The 22,262-nt window shown below is 35.4% G+C and overlaps 1 protein-coding gene across 6 annotated transcripts in view; it reads right to left on the reverse strand.

The window, feature by feature from the left end:
- Nucleotides 1-22,262, reverse strand: part of NOL4 (nucleolar protein 4) — a 367,452-nt gene that overhangs the window by 169,677 nt on the left and 175,513 nt on the right. For all 6 annotated transcript variants that reach the window (XM_079109334.1, XM_079109333.1, XM_079109338.1 and 3 more), the window contains one exon: nucleotides 5,677-5,960. In XM_079109334.1, coding sequence (XP_078965460.1) covers nucleotides 5,677-5,960 — 284 coding nt within the window. The remainder of the gene's footprint in view (nucleotides 1-5,676; nucleotides 5,961-22,262) is intronic.

The raw sequence follows: 22,262 nt of genomic DNA on the forward strand, positions 1-22,262 counted from the left end.
TAAGTTGGTGTCCATCTTTCTGGCCAGTTCTTAAATGACAGACTGTTTTTGCTTTGCCCTTCCGGCACCCATGACAGTGCCCAGCACAGATGGTATATTTACTGCAGTTGTTTCTCTCTAGAATAGGATCAATACCGTTATTTTTACCCTATACAAGACATGGAACAGAACAGCTGCACAACACCGAGAGGAACAAGATACTGAAAATCATCAAACTGAAACAATTACGTGCTAGAATATCCACAAAGATCAAGCTAATATTATTACATAAGTCAATCCATTACTCATGGTATTTAAAAGGTCTCATTATACCCAAACCTTTAAAAGAGATATTTTTAAAAATATATTACTTCTATTCATCATATCTAAAAATCACATAATAATTATTAGTGATAATTAGGATTAATATTCTATAAACTTTAATTTGAAAGGTAATAATCATTTCAGTAAAAATTTAATGGAAAAATTAACTGAGAAAACATAATATGGGCCACACGGGAGAAAACAATACTATTAAATAAAGTGAAGACTGAGGTGTCTTGAGAACTGAGCCCAAATCCAAATATGCAGTAACCACCGTTGCACATTAGCCCTCACATGGCAATCATTTTCCCACAAGTTAGTATTTGAAACATTATTCTTTCATGAGATTGCTTTAGAATACTTCACCATAGTAAATAAAAAGCCACCGCATATCACAAATACTAAAAGAAAAACAGAAAATTAAAAAAGAAGAAAATATTCAACAATTCAGTGCTTTTAAAGTCATGTATTTCTCTCCATTCAATTCTGGATTTGCTTCCATTCTCATTTATAATAATTTAGATGAGACAGTAGACACAAGATTTGCAATTTATTGTCTTCTCTTTTTCTATATAGCTAATCCCTTAACACTTTCTCATGGGTCTTATTTTTAAACTCATCATCATTTCTACTCTCACTTCTGAATTCTAATGTTATTAAGTTGCCCCTTAAAAATGTGGCCATCAGCAAAGAAAATAAATACTACCTAAACTCTTTCAATGACATATATTTAGTCTTTAGATTGGTTAAAGTGATTCCCTGCTAGTCTAGTGAGTGAATTTGCATAATAATAAGCAATCAGTAAATGGCATAGTCCAACTCAGCTATTCTTTATAAGCATTTCTATTCACCGCTCTATTTTTTAAATGCCTTATCATCACTTTTGTTTGATATTATTCATAACAAAACTGTGAAATAGGTCAATATTAAACTCACAAGAAACTAGGCTTCTCAAAGACTCTATATAATTAAGCTTCTATATCCCTCCAAGACAGAAAAAAATTGGTACTAGTGTCACTTCAAAAGGTCAAATAGAAGTGATGGAGCATTCCTAAGGAGCACAAAAGGTAATACTGATGACAGAGAACTTTAGAATGAAGTTCATCTGATAGCACTGGGGTAAAACAAGTGTTGATTCAAAACCAGGAACCCTCGAGCAATTTATATCTAGATTCAGATTATAAGAAGAAATACCAAAGCAAAATTCCATACCATTTCCTTTACAGTTAAAATGACCAGGCTTTTCCATGTCAATCAAAATTCCCACTAATTCTTCAATTGTTTCTCTTGCTACCTGTTTTGAATCCAGCTCTTAGCATCAACTCTCTGAACTATGATCCAGGTGTAGGCCTCTGTCACTTCACTTAATACTTACTTAATTCAATCACTTATACCACTATGAAATATGCTACAATTTGGCTTCTAAAATTTTTCTATATCTGGCTGCCATCTTTTCTCCTTGCACAGTTGTTTTTTCCACAAATACCTTTTATGCCACCTTTTCCTAATGACTGACAAGTTTTGACTCTCTTCAGTCTAGGCTCTCCCAGGTGATTCTATCAAATGTATCTTTAGGGAGCACTTCTGCTCTGAAATCTTGCAAATGTCTATTTGCACCATTCTTCACTGCTGACACAAAGATCCCCAGTGCCTATTATGATGTCCAATGGATATTGCATATCCATAGGCACCTAAACCTCACCTATTGAAACTGCTTATTCAAATGCTTCTCACTCTGAATTTGATAAATGCAGTCATCATCCACTCAGGCAACCAAGTCAAAAAATCTTGGAGTCATTCTAGAATGTTCTATGTTTTGCTTCCTACTTCCAATGAACCTTTATGAATTTCTTCAAAATGTTTATTGATAAACTACTGTGAGCCAGATATTAAGCCAAGTAATAAGCATACTACAATAAACAAGGTAAACATTACTTTTGTGCTCTTAGAATGTACACCCTAATTGGATATAGAGAGGTAGAAGTTATTCATATTATAGTCCAATGTGAAAGCATTGGTAGGAGTTTAGCTGTATACAACCTATGGAGCTGTAAATGATGGGTCTGCAAATAAAACACCAAAAGTATAAAAGTAACATGTTTAATTTGTTTTAATGTCTACTTTCCATTCCCATTTCCATTTATTTGACTTTAAATAACATTATTTTTTCTCTTGGGTTGCCACAGTAGCTTTCTAACCAAATTTATTTCCCCTCCCCTGAGTTCCTTTCTTATTAATTCACTACAACATTGCCAGAATAATTTTTCTTAGATTCCAAGATGACTACAAGTTTATCATACTTAACTCTACCAATTGATCATAATCCAAAGTCTTAAAGTGGCCTAAAGCCTTAATGACACAGGCCTCTTTGTCCTTAGTTATACCACACATCCTCTCTACTGTGGCCATTCTAAGCTTTTTGCAAATCTCCCTGCCAAGCAGGTGTTCTCGTGGATGAATGCCTCAAACCCACTTAACCCTCTGCCATTAATAAGCCTCCCATCGGAGTGACTCCCACTTGCCTTCTGTACTCATCTCTGTCACCACTCTCCCCAGAATCATCCTTAAGAAACAAGAACAACAAAAGGTATTGGCACAAGGCTACTTATACATTATATTTAATATAACAGAAAACAGCATTAATGTTTATTTTATATTTCTGAGAAGGAATATAATTTGTGCCTTCTTTCATACTTTTTTCATGTCTTACTAAAATGTGTCAACTTTATTAAACTTTTCAAAGAAAAAAATTCATTCTCAAAAAAAAAAAATCAATATAGACCCTTGGATGCTCCACCTCTGTTCTCTCATTTCACCCCTGCCCACATACCCATTGTATCACTTAAAGAATTAAACCATAATCACAAATTCAGCTCCCTTTTCTGCTAGACCAGGAGCTGTTGAAGGGCAAGGGCCCTTTTTCACTCATTTGCATATTTTTACTTTCTACAATAGTATCTTGCAAGTAGAACCCCTCAATAAATATGTGGCAAAAGAATTAATTGGTGGCAAATAGTTTATCTTGTTTAATTATGGCAGGTCCTTCCTCACATGCTATGATATAAAGTCATAACCAGATTGAAATGAACAATGATTCGATAGCCTGAGAGCAAGACTCTTCCCTGTCTGCATTAAAGGCCCTTCACAGTGTCTAGCAAGAGATGGCTGAAAAAAGTGGGTAATCGCACATTCCCTTCAAGTTCAAGACTCACTTCTTCTAGGAAGCACATTTTGACTGTTACATCAATAGAAATAGTATTTTCTTACTTGAACTCTTCATGTTTTAACCTAGGAAAGAATATTTGTGTATACTGGCAGTAAAAAGCTTTGCTATGCATATATATCCTCTTTCTCAAAACAATAATTAAGTGTCTTACAAATAAAGACTGATGTTTCTGTGAGCTGTCTCTGCTACCTACTCCACTGCTATGAGTGTCAGGTTTTTTTTTTTTTTTTTTTTTTTTTTTTTTTTTTTTTTTAATTGCATGACTAGAAGGTCTAAACAATGATGTTTTAATGTAAATATCCAGGGTTTAATGAGTGCAAGTTCCATTTCTACCTTCACCTTACTTAATTTCTTAGCACTGTCCACTAGTCTGATCAACTCCTCTTTGAAAGGTGAACTTTGGCTTCCATACACTGTACCTTTCTGAATCTTCTTAGGGCTCACTGGCCTCTCCTCTGCTGGCTATTTGGTTAATATTTGATAACTGATGGTACTTCAAGGGTCTCTCCTCCTGCCCCTTGCTTATCTTACTCTCAGATAATAGCACCAACAATCTATTTTTCATAACTCCATTGTAATAGAGGTAGAAAGGTAATTTCATTCTGGTTAATGTGTGGAGGAACATGCTTTAATGAGCATAGTTCCCAGGGTAACACTGAACAAGGGGAGAAAGAAGAGAAGATCAAACCATTGGATAATTTTAGGAAAGAAAAATTCAACAGGCATATGGCATAACAAGGATGTTTCATGATTCTTTAATCCTTATAAAGACATGGTAATGTGGTGGGCAGGGACACATTTAGTGTGATTTTGTTCTGTAAAATGTATGCAGTGATTCAGATCATGTTAGCAAACATAAAATCATTTGCACTTGTGTGATCTGGCTTCAAACCACTGAAGAGGATATTTGTGCATTTACCACAGCAAAAGTTGCAGCAGCCTCCCGCAGGCAGAAGAGCTTCAGTGTCTGGTGATGTCTAGTGACTTGCTTAAAAGAAGATGAAACGACACGCCCTCAGGCAAGGAGATGATTTAAATAGAGCCAATTTAGGAAGCATAGTGCCTCAGCAAATTCAGAAATTAAGCCAGATGAAGACATTTCATTTTTAGGAATGTATGTCAGAAACCAACCTACAACTTCATCTTAGAGGTAGAGGTAGGAGAAGAGCGTGAAAATATATATTCCATAAAAATCCTGTGTTCCAAAGTACACCTTCAAAAGTTACACATCATAAATATATATATATAATATTGTCCACCTAAAACTAAATATATATACTATATAAATATATAATATAATAGATAATATATAATATAATATAATATATAATATATATATAAATATATATAATATATTATATATATTTAGTTTTAGATGGACACGATATCTTTATTTTATTTATCTTTATGTGGTGCTCAGAATCAAACCCAGTGCTTCACACGTTAGGCAAGTGCTCTATCACAACTCCAGCCCCCTAAGCTTAATTTTTAAAAATAAAGCAATTGAGAATTGGCAGGTGTTTGTCATGTAGTCTAATGTAAAGAATCTAGAAAATTTAGAAAATATGCCTGAAACACGTTTTCGTCTTTTGTGTAATATAATTTATGATGAATTACTTCTTTAAGTGGGTATTTAATCCACAGATTTCATCCAGGAAACTGACACTTAACAGTTCTCTGCTGCCAGAAAGTAAATTACTGACTGAGGTCCCCAGGTCTCTAAAGCAAACTGGAGAACTTAATTGAAATTTTATTGCTATACACACCTATCCAATCTAGAGAAACAAGATAGTGATATTTTTATAGTTGAAAATTGTGTACTGAGACTGAAACTTTCACACCTGAGCTCCACAAATTCCCAGAGATAGATCCATAAGTAGATTATATAAATGAGATACATGAAATCAGGTAATTCTGTCAAAAATACCAACAGCTATGAGACATGATCCAATTTACTCATTGTTTTTTTACTGAAATCACATTTTAGGGACACAATATGCATGGTTATAGGGTTCTTACTAACACATTTTTGGGATTTGCTTTAAATATTTATTGGACACAATCTTCATCTCCAGTATATAGAGATATTTCTTTGTGACTTTCATAACCAACTTAAAAATTCTCCAGAAATGGTAACATGACCTTACCTTGCTTCCATTTTCTCTTGCCTCTCGTTCCATCTTGAGGTCAGAAATTAGAAGATTCTTATATTTGCTTTTTCCATTACTGCTGTGATCATCTATTCTGTATTCTGAAGTCAGTTGCGCAGAGAGGGGACTGTCACTCAGATTCAGTGGCTGTTCATCCTGTTCCACCCCAGTTTTGCCATCGCTGTTGGAGTCTCCCATCTCCCTGCTGTGTGTTCCCCCTGAAGCAATTGAACTGTGCCCCAGAGTCTCATTGCCATTAAAGCTCTCTGCAGCAGAATCATCTGTTGGAAATAAAAATTTTTATTTTTATTTTAATTAATATGCTCTCCTTTTCTACTTCAACCGAGTTCCTATTGTGTGTTACACTGTGCCAACTAATTTTATACATAATATGTAATTTAACCTAAGCAATAACCTTGTGAAGTAGTTATTGTTATTTTTAATCTAGTAGGCACATCAAAGCACAAGAAATGAAATAATATGAAGCAGATAAAATAAACAGTTGAATATCAAATGTCATCTCAAAGTAAAGTAAATTTAAACAAAGAATAAAATAATTCTCAATTACTTTGCAAATAGATTTTACTTCTCCAGTGAGAATATCCAGCTTTGCTGAGAAGTCTCTAATGAAATGCATTACCTATCACTGGTTAATGGGGATGTATACTGGTGCAACCTTTATGAGTTTTTAATATGCATCTAAAACATCAAAAGTGCTCGTAAACTTTGTTGCAGTCATTACACTTCTGAGACTTTTAACCCTAAGAAGTCTAATCATTATGTATGTCTCTGAATAAGTAAAAACTACACTTAACATCAGTGTTAATCAGCATAGCAAAAATTTGGAAGAGACATAAATCACCAAAAGCAGAATACTGGATTAATAAATGTTGGAATGGCTAGAATATTATGCAGTCACACAACAGTCCAATTTGGATAAAGAAAAATGTAAGTCAAAGCACTGGTTGGAAAAATGTAGATAGTGTTGCCAATATGATCCCAAATTTTGAAAACAAAACACATAGACAAAGTTTATACAAAACAATAATATTCTATTTTCTCAATTAATTCATCTTTACCTATATGATGAGAATTTGCTACTAATTATAAAGAATTATGATAGGCAGAGGTGTTTAATTGTTTTCTTTGAAGACTATTAATAAATTATATGAATGTAAGTGGACAAGAGGCATAATATTACTTGTGATTTTTGTCTTTCTGAATATTATCAAGTATGCATTATATTTGAGTGTAATGAAATGTTTAATTCCTTCAAATCAATTATGTTCGTGACAATTTAAATTCTAAAAGAGTAATATATCACATGTTCATCCACTTCTTTTTTAACAAACATTTCTTAAGGGCCGATCCTGTGGCCAATATAGGGTTAAAAATTTGGTCTCTAGAGATTCTGCCTCAATGAGTTTGCAGAAAACATAGAAAATTAAAGATGCAATTCAAATGCAGAGCAAAAAGGCTGTAATCCAGAACAAGGAATAAAGACAACAGGCTTTCTAAAGAAGGTGATGTGAACTGTATTCCACAGGATGAGTGAGCCATGAGCAGAGCTGAAGTCTGGGGCGAGCATTCCCTATAGAAGTGTCAGCATTGCAGTCTCAGATGGAAGCATACGCTGGGCAGGCGAGAAGAAGGATGAAAGCAAGAGCTCCAAGGAGAAATGAAGGGAGATAAACCTAGCCCGAAGAGATTTCTCCAGCAAGTGTTTTGTATATCAAAGGGCTGAGAACAAATAGAAGCAATTTTTATTTATTGTGGAAAGTGAGGTTAAAAAAAAGATGTTTTAGATGTCATATAAGTTGGCATCTTTGAAAGTTCAAATTAAAAGTAGTGCTAATGCAGAAGAGGGGACAACTATAGAAAGTTAGAATCAAACAGGTATGACTGGACATAGGAGAAGCCAGAGCCCAGGATGAAGTTTGGGGCTCTAGTAAGTAAGGAATTAGAACGCAGGACATTAGGTTTAAATTTAATTTTCAATACTACATTTTAAAATGCATTTTTCTGAAAAAAAAAGTTAATACCTATTCAGATGGCCCATTCTACTCAATCATTCTTATATGCCAATTCAAAAGGAGTTTATGGCCAGGTGCAGTGGCCCACTCCTGTAACTCCTGTGACTCTGGAGGCTGAGGCAGGAGGATCACAAATTAGAGGCCAACCTCAGCCATTTAATGAACCTCTAAGCAATTTAGTGAGGCTCTAAGCAATTTAGTGAGACTCAGTCTCAGAATAAAAAATAAAAAGAACTAGGAACATAGCTCAGTGGTAAAGTGCCCCCAGGTGCAATCCCCAGCCCCTGGCCCAACAAAAGAATTCATATAAAGAGAATATATGCAAGACAATTTAGGAAACTGACCATAAATAATGACACAGCAGTTTTCATAGATATTAATTTGAGAAATAAAAAAAAAATAATCTTTTAATGATAAAATATCCAGAGCTTTGAAATACAGAGTTAGGGGAATGATTTGTATAAGTAATTTGGAAAATTGTTCATGTTCCTTTATTTGAATTGAAGTCCTTATGCTGATGCATAACAAGTTATTTCCAATTTTTAAAGTTATTTATTTTCAAGAAAGTCCAAAGAAAATCACAACTGACATGTTCAAATGCAGTTCAATTACTTATAGTTTATGAAGGAAAAATAAGATTTAGCACTTGTGTACTAGAATTCTTTTAAAAAGGTACTAAACATTTAAAATACAAAAGCTTTAGCAATAATGAATAAATAACCCTAAATAATTTAAAATTAAATCCACATTAACATAAAAATTCAATTTATTTTATAGTTAAAAATTAAACATGCTTTATCTATTTCTTTAATCTGAAATCACCACATATATCTCATAAAACTGTATCATTTATTCATTTTTAGATAAGATAAACATCGCTTATCACAAGAGACTTTAATAAATGTCATTTAATTATAATTTCAGCATAAAATATAAACAATAAAGGAGAAATATTTTTAGATGGAGTAGTTCATTCCAGATGTTACCAAGGTAACTAAATTCAAGAGCTTTACATATTTCTTTCCTGAGTAAATCAGAATGTTTTATAAAGAGCAAATAAATGATTTATATTCATTTGTATCAAATACACATTCACCAATTTTGTAATTTAAATGGTAAAAAAAATAACGTCTTGTGCTACTGTCCAATAAATCAAAATTTAAAACTAAGTTTTTGATGTCTCTATTTTTTTTAAATTCAGTAAAGAACAGTGAGTAATAAGTAATTGAATATGGTCTTGCTTCCTGTAACCACACTGAAGATTTTTATTCTCTCTTCCTTGAAGATACTTCTTTAGAACTTAAAATCGCAGACTTCAGAATTCAGTTTATGGGAACCAATTCACATCCATTCACTGCTTGAAATGGGCAATCTGCTTCCTTACCCAACGTGGTCTGCTCCATCCTGAGTGGCTGCTGGTGTGTGGGAACCACCTGCTACGCGGTGTCGTGTGGTGTGTAGGCTGTGGGGATGGCCTTCAGGTTCACAGGCCTGGTGAAGGTTCTTCTCTCAAGGATTCAGCCTGGGTACCATAGCATTTGAACCAAAGACTCTGTATTTGAGTCCCAAGGGAAAACAGTACCTGGAGCTTTGGAAAGTAAGAGTGCCCAGGATACCTAGCAACAGAGGAGAACGTGGAAATTGATGACAGGGTGCTGTGGAATCTGGTGACATCAGGAGGGCAGTTGGATGTTTGGATTTAATCTGTTCTGAGGTTACTTTTGATGGGACGAATCTAGGGTGGTGGAAATCTTGCTAAGTTCGCTCAGTGGAAGCTCTCCTCTAGAAGGTCCAGGAACACTGAGTGGCAGACTCTTCATTTTATTCTTTCTCCTTCCCTACTCCCCACTTCCTCAATCAGTAGAGATCCTAGAAATACTGTTGAAGTTGTTTTGAAAGTCCAACCAGTGTTTTGTATGATGGTAGTTTTAAGACACCAGATTCAATGGGTTGCTCCTTCTGCATAAAGAGAACTAAACTGTAACAGTCTCTAAAATATGTGTGTGTGTGTGTGTGTGTGTGTGTGTGTGTGTGTGTGTGTATGTGTGAATCTCCCAAGGCACCTGACCTACTTTCTTATACAGTCATTTTCAGTTGTTCTTCATTATGGCCTTCAGGCCAAGTGCCTTGGGCAAAATGAATAGAAAAAAAAAAAAAAATATATATATATATATATATATATATCATCCTCATTTTAAGATTAGTATTTGGAAGTTCAATCCTAAAATCCAGGTCAGATGCTCACAGGGTCCAAAAATGTTTTTACCGCTTTCCTCAAATGCACTAAAGTCTTTTACCCCTAGTGATTTGATTCATCCTGAGGAAACTACCTTTTTGCATCTCACCATAAAATGACCCCTGAACTCAAAACATAGATGGGAATAACCCTACTCCAAAAGATTAGTTCCTTAATATAAAAACACAGAAAGTTTTAAAATTTCTTCAAAATCTATTTGCAAAATAAGGAGTTCATGTGTAACTCCCTTTTAAGCTTCCTGGCTTCTGTTCTATGCCTTCTCCAGTTACAGGATCCATTATTAAAAAAGTGAAGCCCAGCATGGTGGCACATGCCTGTAATCCCAGCAGCTCCCCGAGGCTGAGGCAGGAGGATTGCAAGATCAAAGCCAGCAGCTCTAGCAACTCCGTGAGTCCCTAAGCAACTTGGCAAGATCCTGTCTCAAAATAAAAAATAAAAAGTGCCGAGGATGTGGTTCAGTGGTTAAGGGCTCCTGGGTTCAATCCCCCCAAACCCCCAAATTGGGGGGGTTTCTTCTTATCTATTGCTAGACCACACCTTACATCCTATACTATAACTCCCTGTACGCTACAATACAAACAAGGTGATCTGATGCTTTCCAGCACTTTCTAGCCTGGATCCTGGGCACATTCCCACTCCCTGAATCATTTCTACCTTAAGGCCCTTTGGTCCATCTGTATTTGCTACCTAGAAAAGTTTCTTCCTCATTTGTCTAATTTTCTTTCTTCAAAAACTTGTGATGACATGTCCATTCTTTTGCTCTTTTACTCATCCTCTAAAATTCAGTTTTTTATACTTAATTATACAGTCTTCTTCTTGGTATTATCTTTGATTATCTTCTGGACAAAAACTTGAATTCTGACTATAAAAGTTCTGCACTTCCAAGACTGCAATGCTACAAAACCCTGTGAAAAGATAATTAAAAATGCAATCTCCCATTTTCATTGGTATTTGCAAGATATAGTTTACATCATATGCTATTTGGTGATGTAATCTTAAACATGTACAAGGAACGATGCCACACCAAAAAGTCAAAACATGCATGCCAAAGAGATATGCACTGATGTAAATAAATACACTCATGTATGATTACCACTAAAGGGGTGGAGGATGCTAAGTTTAAAAGATGAAATGGTTTTATTGCAGGCAAGAAAATAAAAACTGCTTTTTTCTATAAAATTCATTCTACAGAGGGTGGTCCTATAACTTTGCTTGATAGCTCTTAATTCCTTCTTAGAATGAGATCTAATTTAAGGAGGAAATACAGATAAGGTAGTGGGATAAAGTGGATGTTTCAAAGCATAGAACTAAACGTCAGCATGGTAATCAAACGATACAACTGTCTGGGCTATCAATGAAGAAGATAAGATTTATTGTTTCTATTGTTTTCTTTTAAATTTTATGAAACACCTATTTTGTGCAAGACACTGTCCTTGGCACTGTAAGTCCAAAGACTCTATGGAACTTGATCTTGCCTTAGGCTACTGCAGAAGGATTACAGCAAAGGTAGAAAGTAGTATCTGGTCCATTAGAGTCTCACATGAGAAATAATAAATACACAAAGCTCTTCTGAGAATAGAAAGTCACCTACACATGACTGGGGACAGAGGGCAACGGGAAAGACCTCTAATAAGAGGTGGCATGTGAAGAAAGTGAGATACATGTACATGTATCATGTTGATGGTGGAGGCTGATCCAGTTTAGGAGACTGCAAAAGAAATAGCTCCAAGGGCAGGAAAGAACTGGAAGAGGACAAGGCACTCAGTAGGTTCCACAGAATGCCACAGGAAATTGTGCAATATAGACAGTTGTGGATGTTATAGTGTGCATTCTTTTTTCTGCATGACTTATAAAAGCATTAATCACTGTCCCAGGGAAGGTACTTGGAAAAACTTGCTAATATGAATCTAGTCTGAGGAGAGTCTGTTTATTTCCATTCCTACCTATAAGCCCCTATCAACTGACCCATAACAAAACTTACCCCAATTCCAAGATGTTTCATTTTTAAAATACTCATTAATGAGATAATTTGTCAAAGGCTTCTTAATTGTCTGAAAAAATTATAAAACACTACTTTTACCTTCCCTGTTGATTTGTTTTGAGGGCTTCAAAGAACTGGTATATTATGGAAAATGACATGCATAAGCATTTTGAAATTTTATAAGGTGATTTGAAAATATCTGTGATTTAGTCTGTTGACAACGTCACAGTTACCGTGAATACCACTGTTTTATTGCCTACAATCAGAATGAAATGTTAAATTTCAGTTAGTGGTAAATGAATATATATATACATATGTATATTCATTTGCATACATTCATATATTTATATATTCATAATATATATTCATATAGATTCATTTATATATATTCATATAATATATTCATTTATCCCCCTCTCAAGTTGTGGCACTAATCTATTCATGGACTCCAGGATAAATGTTCTTGAACTAGATGCCATGCTACTTATTTTACCTGTCTTAAATTGCACCTAAATAATCAAAACTGTCACAGGGATTCAAATCCTTAACCCCAGTGCTGACAAGGCAGGTTTCAGTGGGAGTTTGTTTAGTTTGCTATTTCACCCCTTAACACTTTGTCATCTTGTGACTTTAAGAATGTTTTGTTAATCCATTTAACCATAAATTTCCATGAGATTGGCATTTTACATCTTATGCTTTTTTGTATTGCTCAGTAGAACCTAGTCAAGAATTTTATACAAAATTAATGTTATAGGTAGTGCTGTAGTTATAGATGTAGCATTGATATTGATAAATAGGACAAACGTCACCAGCAATACATTAACGTATCTGTGTATGACATTAATGTACTGAGAACTCACTTGTGAAGCTATTTGCTGCCATAACTTAAAACCCAAACAATTAATACTGTGGGCTTTTTGATGTTCTCTTTCATACAGCAAGTAGTATGTGTGATAAAATCTCATGTTAAATTTTAAAGAAATCTAAGATAATTATTACATAGCAGTTTAATGTTTTCAAAAAAAGTTGACAGATAACATAGACAAAACTATACCAGAAAACACATTGAATGGACAATAGAAACAAGAAACTGTCATGTAATATTATTTCATTCTATTGGAAGATAACGTGACAATTTGTAAAAAAAAAAAATGGTTCAGGGAATTACCATTAATTCTCACTAACTGATAACTAAGTTATGTGAACAAATATCACAGATTTGGGCTAAGTCACTCTGAAAAGAAATGCTCTAACTGAACCTAAAATTAATGTGATCCAAAAGGAGGTTGTCCTAAATTGGCACTTAGCCCAACTCCAAGTCAAGTTGGGTTTTTTGTTGTGGTTGTTTTCGTTTTGTTTTTTACTGTGCCAATAATAAATCAGAAAATACTTTATTCTGAATAACTGGAAAGCAATGAAGAAAACAAGACCTATTATAATAAGCTTATGTTTGAAACAAGTGTCTTAGAGCTGGGTAGGGATCTTGGCTGATTTTCGATTTATTCCTGTAGCACTGTTGGGATGCTTGTTCAACTCACAGAACAAACCACCTACCTGCCCAGAAGAATGAGCACCTGAAGACAGATTAGATGGTAGGTGTCAGATGGTAACCTAGGCATATATAGCAGATTCTGTATGGAGACCCCCTACAGAAGAATTTTTGTCAGTATAATCAAAGGTTTAGAGTAAGGTTCTGTATTTTTCATTGGGTGACTTTGCAGTTTTACAGCTGCTCTTGACTTTTTACCTAGTTGGCCATTAGGCACTGAGTACCTCCTGAACCATTCAACACATTTGAGCACAATCAATAGCCCTTCTTCATCAAATGGAAGTGCAATACATAGAAATGGGCCTTTTCAGGACTTAGTGCTGCATGAACAGATTGCTCAAAACTCACCACAAAGAAAAGCTTATTCTTTAATTTTTATGTACTATCTTTAAAAAAAAATCTTAGTAAAAAATTGAATGAAAATGAAAAATGTCAGCTGATTTTGACCAGGTTGCCATGATCTGTGAAACTCAGCAGTGGTACCTACCATTGCTTTCATGAATAAGCACATATGGAGAAGGAAACCCACTATATGAAAAGGACAAGCAATAAGTCGTTTTGTTTATTCTCCTTAAAACAAAGCCAGCCTCAGGTTATTATTTTCACCATTTCTTGGATAGTGACCAAAGACATTTTTGAAGGCTATTTTAACAGAAGTAGTAAAAGGAAGGACAGACTCTTTCATGACAGGCTAAGGACTGAAAATACTCTGTCACATCTATGTATATCAAAACATCATTAGAATGGAAGGCAATCTTTATAATTAGATGTATAGTGTGATGTTTCTGGTAAATATGACTCATCCTACCTGTCAATTCAAGATTTTCTCAGTGAGATCACGAAGAAAGGGGCGGTCAGAGCAGAAGTGCAGACATACATGGGCAGGAACTGGCTCTCATGGTTGATCTCTACGTTGATCCAAGTACTCATATTGGCAGCAAAGTGTCCAATTATGTGATCTTAAGAAACTACAGAACTTTGGGAAACTTGCAAACTTCAATGTGGCAGAACAGTTTTATTAGATTCCTTCAACTCTAGCTGGAGTAGTGACTTATCTTCAGTACAATGAACGTTAACTCTCAACTTGGCCCTGCATTTCCTGCCAATTCTTCATTTAACACCACCACCTACAGACCACAGCATGGTTTATACACTGCAAATTTTCCCCATACAACATTGATTTAAATCAAGGAAAACAGAGCCCAGCAAAAGAAATGAAACAGGTTGAGGATTTCCCTCGGAGTTAATGCTATTACTCTACTCTGTCACTGACAAACTAGCGGTCATATAAAAGAATGAGAGGAAGTATATAAAATTCAGCCACAGCGCCACTGGGAGATAAATAGCACTGGAGCTTAATGGGCTGCCTTTCAGGATGTAGTATATCCTAAACCATCTACTGAGAGTTGGGGCTGGCTCTCTTGAAGCCACAGTATCAATCTGTAAAACAAGACTTTCTAGAGATAGAGGGGACACTCATCTCCATTCCTCTCTACAACTGTAGGCACTACTGGCCTGCTGGGGGACACTTCCAGTGAGAGGGTTTTAGACACCAAACATTCACATCATTCAGGCAACTAAAGGAATCTATTATAAAAGATGGTTATGTGTTGGCTGACTACCAAGAGAACAAAAGTTGACTAAAGTTGACTAAAGGCAAAATGGGTTAGTAGGAGAGAGCATAGACAGAAACAAGACTTTTCATTCCATGAACCTGGAAAGTTCCCTGAGTAACTTAATTGCCAGCTGAATAAATTAAACTATGGAATACATAATGGGAGCATGGTTGTCATAAATGAACATTATGGTTTGGGACCAGATGCAGAAACAAGGAATACAATGTTTATCTGGATTTCTTTGTTTTCAAGTGTCTCATTCCTCATTTACTTAAGTTGTATTGTATTGTATATAGAGTGCTTGGTAAATATGTGAATTAATCCATTAATTGCATAATTTCAGTTGTTCCTGTACAAAAAGAGGAATGAACATTATTTTACTTCATAGAAATATGCCACCTCAAATCATGCCACAGTTGGCCATGTCTTAAATTTAGGACCATCTGGGAAATATGTGACTGTATGTGGCTTATGTGAAATACATGGTAAGTACACAACAGAAGCATCTTTGGATGTATAAAAAGTCAATTGATGGTGAGACCCACAGGACTCATAGGGATGCCGATCTGGTGCGTGCATTCCCCTCCCAATTCACAAGTACAGGCTCCAGTAGGCTTGTTTTCATGCCACCTTGGAAGAATTTCAAGATGTGAAACAGAGGAAATGGGTGTCCCTAGAACTAGATCTTTTTATGTTAACCTCTAGAGATGAAGTGCAAAAACTACTGCCACTGAGGTTTTCGTCATTTTCTTTTTTTTTTTTTTTTGGACAAACACAGATTTTATTTTTTAGTTCATTAAATAAACTGATAACTTTAAGTTCACAGAGAACATCATAAAGTAATGAACGTTTTACCCCAAAGATACTGAATCTTGTTCATAATACTCATCATTTTTCTAGTTGCTATTTTTCCATATTATTAGGTGATCAACCCCTTCATACTCCTGAAGATCCTCTAGTCCTCCTTCCATTGATTATCAGTGTTTTTGTATTGGTTTTGCTTAATTTAGCCAAACCGTGTTTTGTTTTTAACCTGAGAAAACAACGTTTGGAAAAAACAGGAATAGCAAGATGATGGAATAGGAAACTTTGGGCTTTCCTTCTCCTTGCGGACAAATTGATTCAATAAAAATGTTCAGAACAATTTTCCTTGTGAAAAATCTAGAAACTAGTTGAGAGGCTCTTATATCCTAGGTGAGTGCAAAACTAGCCACATTGAAACTAGCAGGAATATTTGAGAAAAGGAACATAAATGTGAAGTGACTTGACTGTGTTCCTTTAAAAATATATTACGTGTTGAAGAGATTTGAAGCCATATAATAAAACATAATCAAAGACCTAAGGGATGCTTAGCCTGTAAAGAGATGACTTTGAGGAAAGTCATGACTTTCCCATTGGGAAAGATATAATAATTAACTCAAATATTTGAAATATTTGCAAGTTTTAATGTTTTCATTAACTGCCAGGAGTATAGAAAATAAAACTTAGAACTTATACAGAATCATTTTTTACAATATATGAGAAATAATTCTGATAAAATTATCTAAAGATCAAAGAAGTATCTCTATTTCTAGATTATTAGTTACTAGAGGAAAATTAAAGTTCTGATTCATTTATTAATTTTGATTAGTATCTGGTAAATGTTTAATAACTACTAATTGAAGTGGAGCATCACAGGAGCTCCTAATCATATAGCTAGTGTCTGTTTCAGAGTGTGAGCCTTCTTCCTACCTGCTTATATATATATATATTTTATAACTACTTATTATATATATGATGTGAGAGACAGTGATAGGAGAAATTTGAAGATTCTACCCAAGATTACACACCCTAGTTTTCAGAATCTGCAAGTGATTGAACATCACTTCCATAATGCTTATGTGATGTGGTAATGGGGAGATTTTCTGGGTGAGCCTGATCTAATCACATGAGCTTTCTCTGCTTAGTGGAAGAAGAGGAAGTCAAAGAGATTCATAGCACAGATGTTTTTCAATATGCCATTTCTGGCTTGGAGATGGAAAAAACCTCATAAGCAGAAATACAGGCAGACTTAAGGGGCTGACCGAGGTCTCCACTGACAGTTGGCAAGGAAATAAGGACCTCAGTCCTACAACCAAGAGCAACTAGACTCTGCCAACAATCCAGATTTTTTTTTCCAACCAGGAATTGAACTGAGGAGTGCTTAATCACTGAGGAACATCCCCATCCTTTTATTTTTTCTATTTTGAGACAGGATAGAGCCTCTACATCAGAGTCTAACCTGGCTGAGACCTTGATTTTGACCTTGTGATAAAGAACCAAGTAAATGCTGCTGGACTTCTGACCTATAGAACAGTGAGATACAGGTATTACTTTAATCTGTCAAGTCTGTGATAATTTTCACACAGCCACATAAAATAATACAGTGACATATATTAGAGATTTTCTACATGTGTTAGGATCTGTGACACCACGCAGAATTCTTCAACTTCATGTCAAACGATGGATGTGCATCAGTGTTTCTCAAAGTTGAATTTTCTCAGAATTTTCTGGGGAGAATGTTAAAAATTCAGATCAATTCCAGTACTAAAAACTTCTAACTCAACAACTTTGGGTTTAATTTATCCTGGTTGGAGTCAGTAACTCTAGAAGCATTTCTTATGCAAATTTTAGCCATATGTGAGAAAGTAATATAGATTATATCCAACAACTAGCTGATTGAATATGTAATCATAGGAGGCAACTGTGGATTCCAATTTAACCAAATAGACTGACAAACCTGAAATTCAGGTTTGGAAAGATTGAAGCTGAGGATATATTAATACCATGTTATGAATCTCAGGAAAAATTTCAGAAAAAAAAAATGCCAAAAGTAATAATTCATTACTTTTATCAAAACAGAGTGACCCTTTTTTTAACATTCATAAAAGGATATGATTTTACTCCAAGCATTCATGTAAATATGTAATTCAAAAGCTACAGACCTTATCCTGGGAAACGTGTCACCTTGATGACCTTTACTGTAACACACCCCTGGGACAGAAGCTTTTTAAGGCTTGATTAGAATGATTAGAATCCTTATTGTCACTATGAAGCAGAAGTGCGTGCCCTCTATGCCTTCAAATGTTCTGAAGTCACTGTCAGCTTTGTTCACATAGTAGGTAGATTATCACCCCAGGAAAGATGGCCCAAATCATCAAAGTGTGTTCTCATGCTTTCTTTCCCCTCTTGATAGCTAATCCTCTAGCTAGTCATGTGCATGCTAACTCTCTGTATGTCATTTTGCAAAAGAATAGATTGACAAATTGATTGATTGATTATCCTTTGACGACAATTCCTCCACGGAAAAATGTTGCTTCAACTAGGTACCTGTAATTTGAGCCTTTTATCTCTAATTGTGGAATGAAAGGTTTTTCTCTCGGTATCCTCTGCTATTGGCAAGCCGGGGAAGTGTGCTGCATTTTGGGATACTGTGTAAAGGGAGAAACCCTGTGATCATGGTAGACCTATGAGGTGCCCAGACTTTTAGGGTAGCTTAGAGGTGAATTATTAGAAAGGTTGCTCCATCAAGTCTTATCCCAAAGCCTCCTGCCCTCACCTCCCAGAAGGTCTTCTCCCTGCTGTAGTGAGTGAGCCAGGGCTGCTCAGGGAGGAATCTCATCCCCAACATTCTGATGCAGGGAGAAACCTGAGCCACCAAGCTCTTCTTGAATTTATGCGATGAGTAAATTCTAATGCAAATACTCCAAAAGGGTTCACACATTCAACTTGATCCTACATACTGGTTGGTCTACTCTCATATCCACTTCCCTTCCCTCCTTGGTAAACTTCATTTCTTAGGTACCTTTGCCTATTGCATTATGATGCTGTTCAGATAATGAGAGGCACTAGCATAGTCAGATCATAGAACAACCAAAAAAATGCCTGGTGTGCTCTCTCCCCTACCCTACACATGCATCCTCTCTGATTCAGGTCATCTTTCTGTCTGGGTATGGAGTGTCTCTTGTCTACATCCCAGCTCCTGCCAGGAAGCATCACCTGTGAACCTGCCTTCCATTGTGTACAATGGCTCTTGGGCTGTAGTGACATCAGCTTTTTTCCTGTCTTTCCTCCTCTGGTTTTGGAGCCATCTATTCTGTTATCAATTCCATGGTTGCTTCATTATCCTGTGTTTGGCTTTTCAGTTCTTCCAACACCATGGTAGATAGTGCCTTGTATAAAGCTTTTATGGATGAGATGGAATGGGCTCCATTTTCCAGACTGCATCCCAGCTGATACAAGTTATCTTACTATGGCCTCAAGATTTCTGATTTCTAACTCCTTTGGTGTTAATATAGTCAATATTTGAGAGTTTTTTCTTGGGTCAATTCATTATTAGATATCCAAAACAATTTCACAAATCTTCCTTTCCCTTTTCCCTCTCTTTCTCTGGAGTGAAAATCCATCACTCTTAATTTCAGTGGTATTATCTTATTGACATCCCAAAGGAAGGAAATTCAATGAGAATTTTGGTGACAAATTATAAAGCATTATTATTATTGAGATACTTGTTGAAGGATGAGTATCCTTCCACAAGACCAAATTATTCTGATTTATTGAAACATAAAGAACTATAATAGATGTATCTCAGTAATATCAATTGCTTTAAAGCTTCAAATGCTTAAATTGTACAAATCATTTTGGTAGTTATTACATTTACAATATACAAAACTGTCATGTGAATAACACTGTCAGTTTCCCCTTTTTAAAGGGCTTGAGAGATAAAATGCAGACTTTCTCAAACCACAGGAACAAGACAAACATACAGTTAGGAAGTGGTTTTCTGATCTCACACCAAATTTCTATTTAAATCCCACTCCTATTCCTTAGCAGGAGGCACACATATTTTAAAACTATGAGAAGAACCTGAAAAGGACAAGTGATATGTTATGTGGGAGAAGAAATGAGTTAACTTTAGACTCAGGAAGTCCTTAGAGAACTACTAAACTAAAAGTTGTGATATAAGTCTACCCGTGTTTTCCAGCACTTCATAAAATCAGGAATCACAGCAAACAGGCTGCTGCTACATTACCTTCACTATAACAAAGGCTTTTGGCCTACACTTCTTCAATTAGCACCAACTCAACTGCCATAGTTTCATCAATGCAGATGAACTTTTGATATCATCATGATTATAAGAGTATAGGCTGACCACTGACATATTTATAACCAAAACCAACCATATTGGACCTTTAAGGCTAAGTGATGTCAAATGCTATCATTAAAAAGCTTTGTTTGAATCCATAGGAGGAGAAAAATTACAAGATAATTATCCGCAAATAGATGACATAAGAAAATCAATATTAATATTAGTATTTGGAGAATACAGAAAATTAAAATTCTTTTGTTGAAGAACAGTAACATGATTGGTATTTTTCTATTTAAAAAGTGATTTTTCACAACTGATTTAATATATACTTTATGGAAATCCTGCAAAGTAAAGAAGGTGGGTATTATCTGTCTGATCTTAATGTGAAAATGTTTTGAGTTACCAAAAGATCCTATGATTCACTAAGGTTAGCCCAGTAAGATATAGCGAAGCTGACATGTAGTGCCACATGTCACATTCTGTTCTAAACTATATGTCTCTCAAGGAGAGCAGGGTTAAAGAAAAACAAACTAAGAGGAGGAGGGAGGGGAGAGGGGAAGATGATGATGAAGGTAAACTGGAACAAGCTCCAAGATCAGAACCTCTCCAGTGGGTAGGAGAACAGTTCAGTGGGATCAGGAATCATGGGATTAGGCAAAAATATCACAGGAAATGTCAGAAATAAGGCGTTAATTGTTGGGTGTTAATGTAGGGAGTACTGAAGTAGGAGGAATACCCTCCAAGGACAACACCTTCTCTCATGACCAAATGCCCTGAATTATAAATAGGGAAATGAAAGAAGCTAGAATTAAAAAAAAAAAAATTAATTGGTTGTATGCCTTGAAGGTAGCATTATGCTATGTAGTGGATATTTACAAAATGCCTGGAGACTTAAATTGATGATTCCATCTTGATCCTATTTTCTAAGCTCATGATTTGCATAGCTGAAACCCTTTAGATGGTACATTAACTTTTCACACACTGAAGTGGAGACTGTGGATCTTGCTTTAATATGTCTTTGCATAAAGTAGTATATATAGCAAGTCACCAAGAGGAAATAGAATTTTAAAAATGCAGTCCGAGGAAACATCCTGTTTTTGTGAATGCTTTGTCATTGTAAAAAGTCAAAAAGTAATATCAGACTAAGTTTGAGGGGAGGAAGAAACTAGCATTGGAAGGATTCCTATATAACAAAGTGTTCTTTTCCTACTAGTAGTGTATATGTGCTCATTTTCATTTATGTTTCTGTCATAAGAAATCATTAAGTTTACCTCAAACCAAAATTTAAAATCTCTCTTGGTTGACTGTTAAGGAAAAATAATTTGGGGCTAGGGATATAGCTCAGTTGGTAGAGTGCTTGCCTAGCATGCACCAGGCCCTGGGTTCAATCCCCAGCACCACAAAAAAAAAAAGAAAAAGAAAAAATAATTTAAGTTAATGTATGGAATGTATCAATTTAAACTCTCTGAACGATATCAAATGAAGAGCCCTTACAATATGATTGTTTCTAATTTGTTAAGAGCAGCTCAAAATATTCTCCCACACCATGTTTCATGCTGCTACACAAATGTCACATAAGCATGGACATCTAGAAAACCTTTCATTGGATTAAACGTAGCAGACTCTATCTTGAAAATCCTCATTTCTTGACTTAATCCAATGGGGAAACATTAACTTCATTTTGAATGACTTGATTCCATGTTCAGAGGTGATGGCCCCTTTCCAACATTCTATCTCTGTGGTTATCCATGCAATGAGACTAAATAGGAATCCTAATTAGAATAAGACATATTCCATGCTTGCGTAAACATATCAAAACAGATTCTACTGTCATATGTAACTAAAAGCAACAAATAAAAAAATAAAAAGGTGAAATAGGAAAATGAATTACATTGATTATATGATTTGAGTGTGTGCATCTTCTCCGTTTTCCCTTCTAGATCTGATGAGTTTGCCAACAATTCTCTATACTGGTAACTGCGTGACCTACCTTGGCCAATACAGTCAAGGCATGACCTAAGGGTCATCAAGCCATAAGTC

The sequence above is a fragment of the Sciurus vulgaris genome (genome assembly GCF_902686455.1).
Source record: "Sciurus vulgaris genome assembly, chromosome: 13".
Classification (NCBI taxonomy): domain Eukaryota; kingdom Metazoa; phylum Chordata; class Mammalia; order Rodentia; family Sciuridae; genus Sciurus; species Sciurus vulgaris.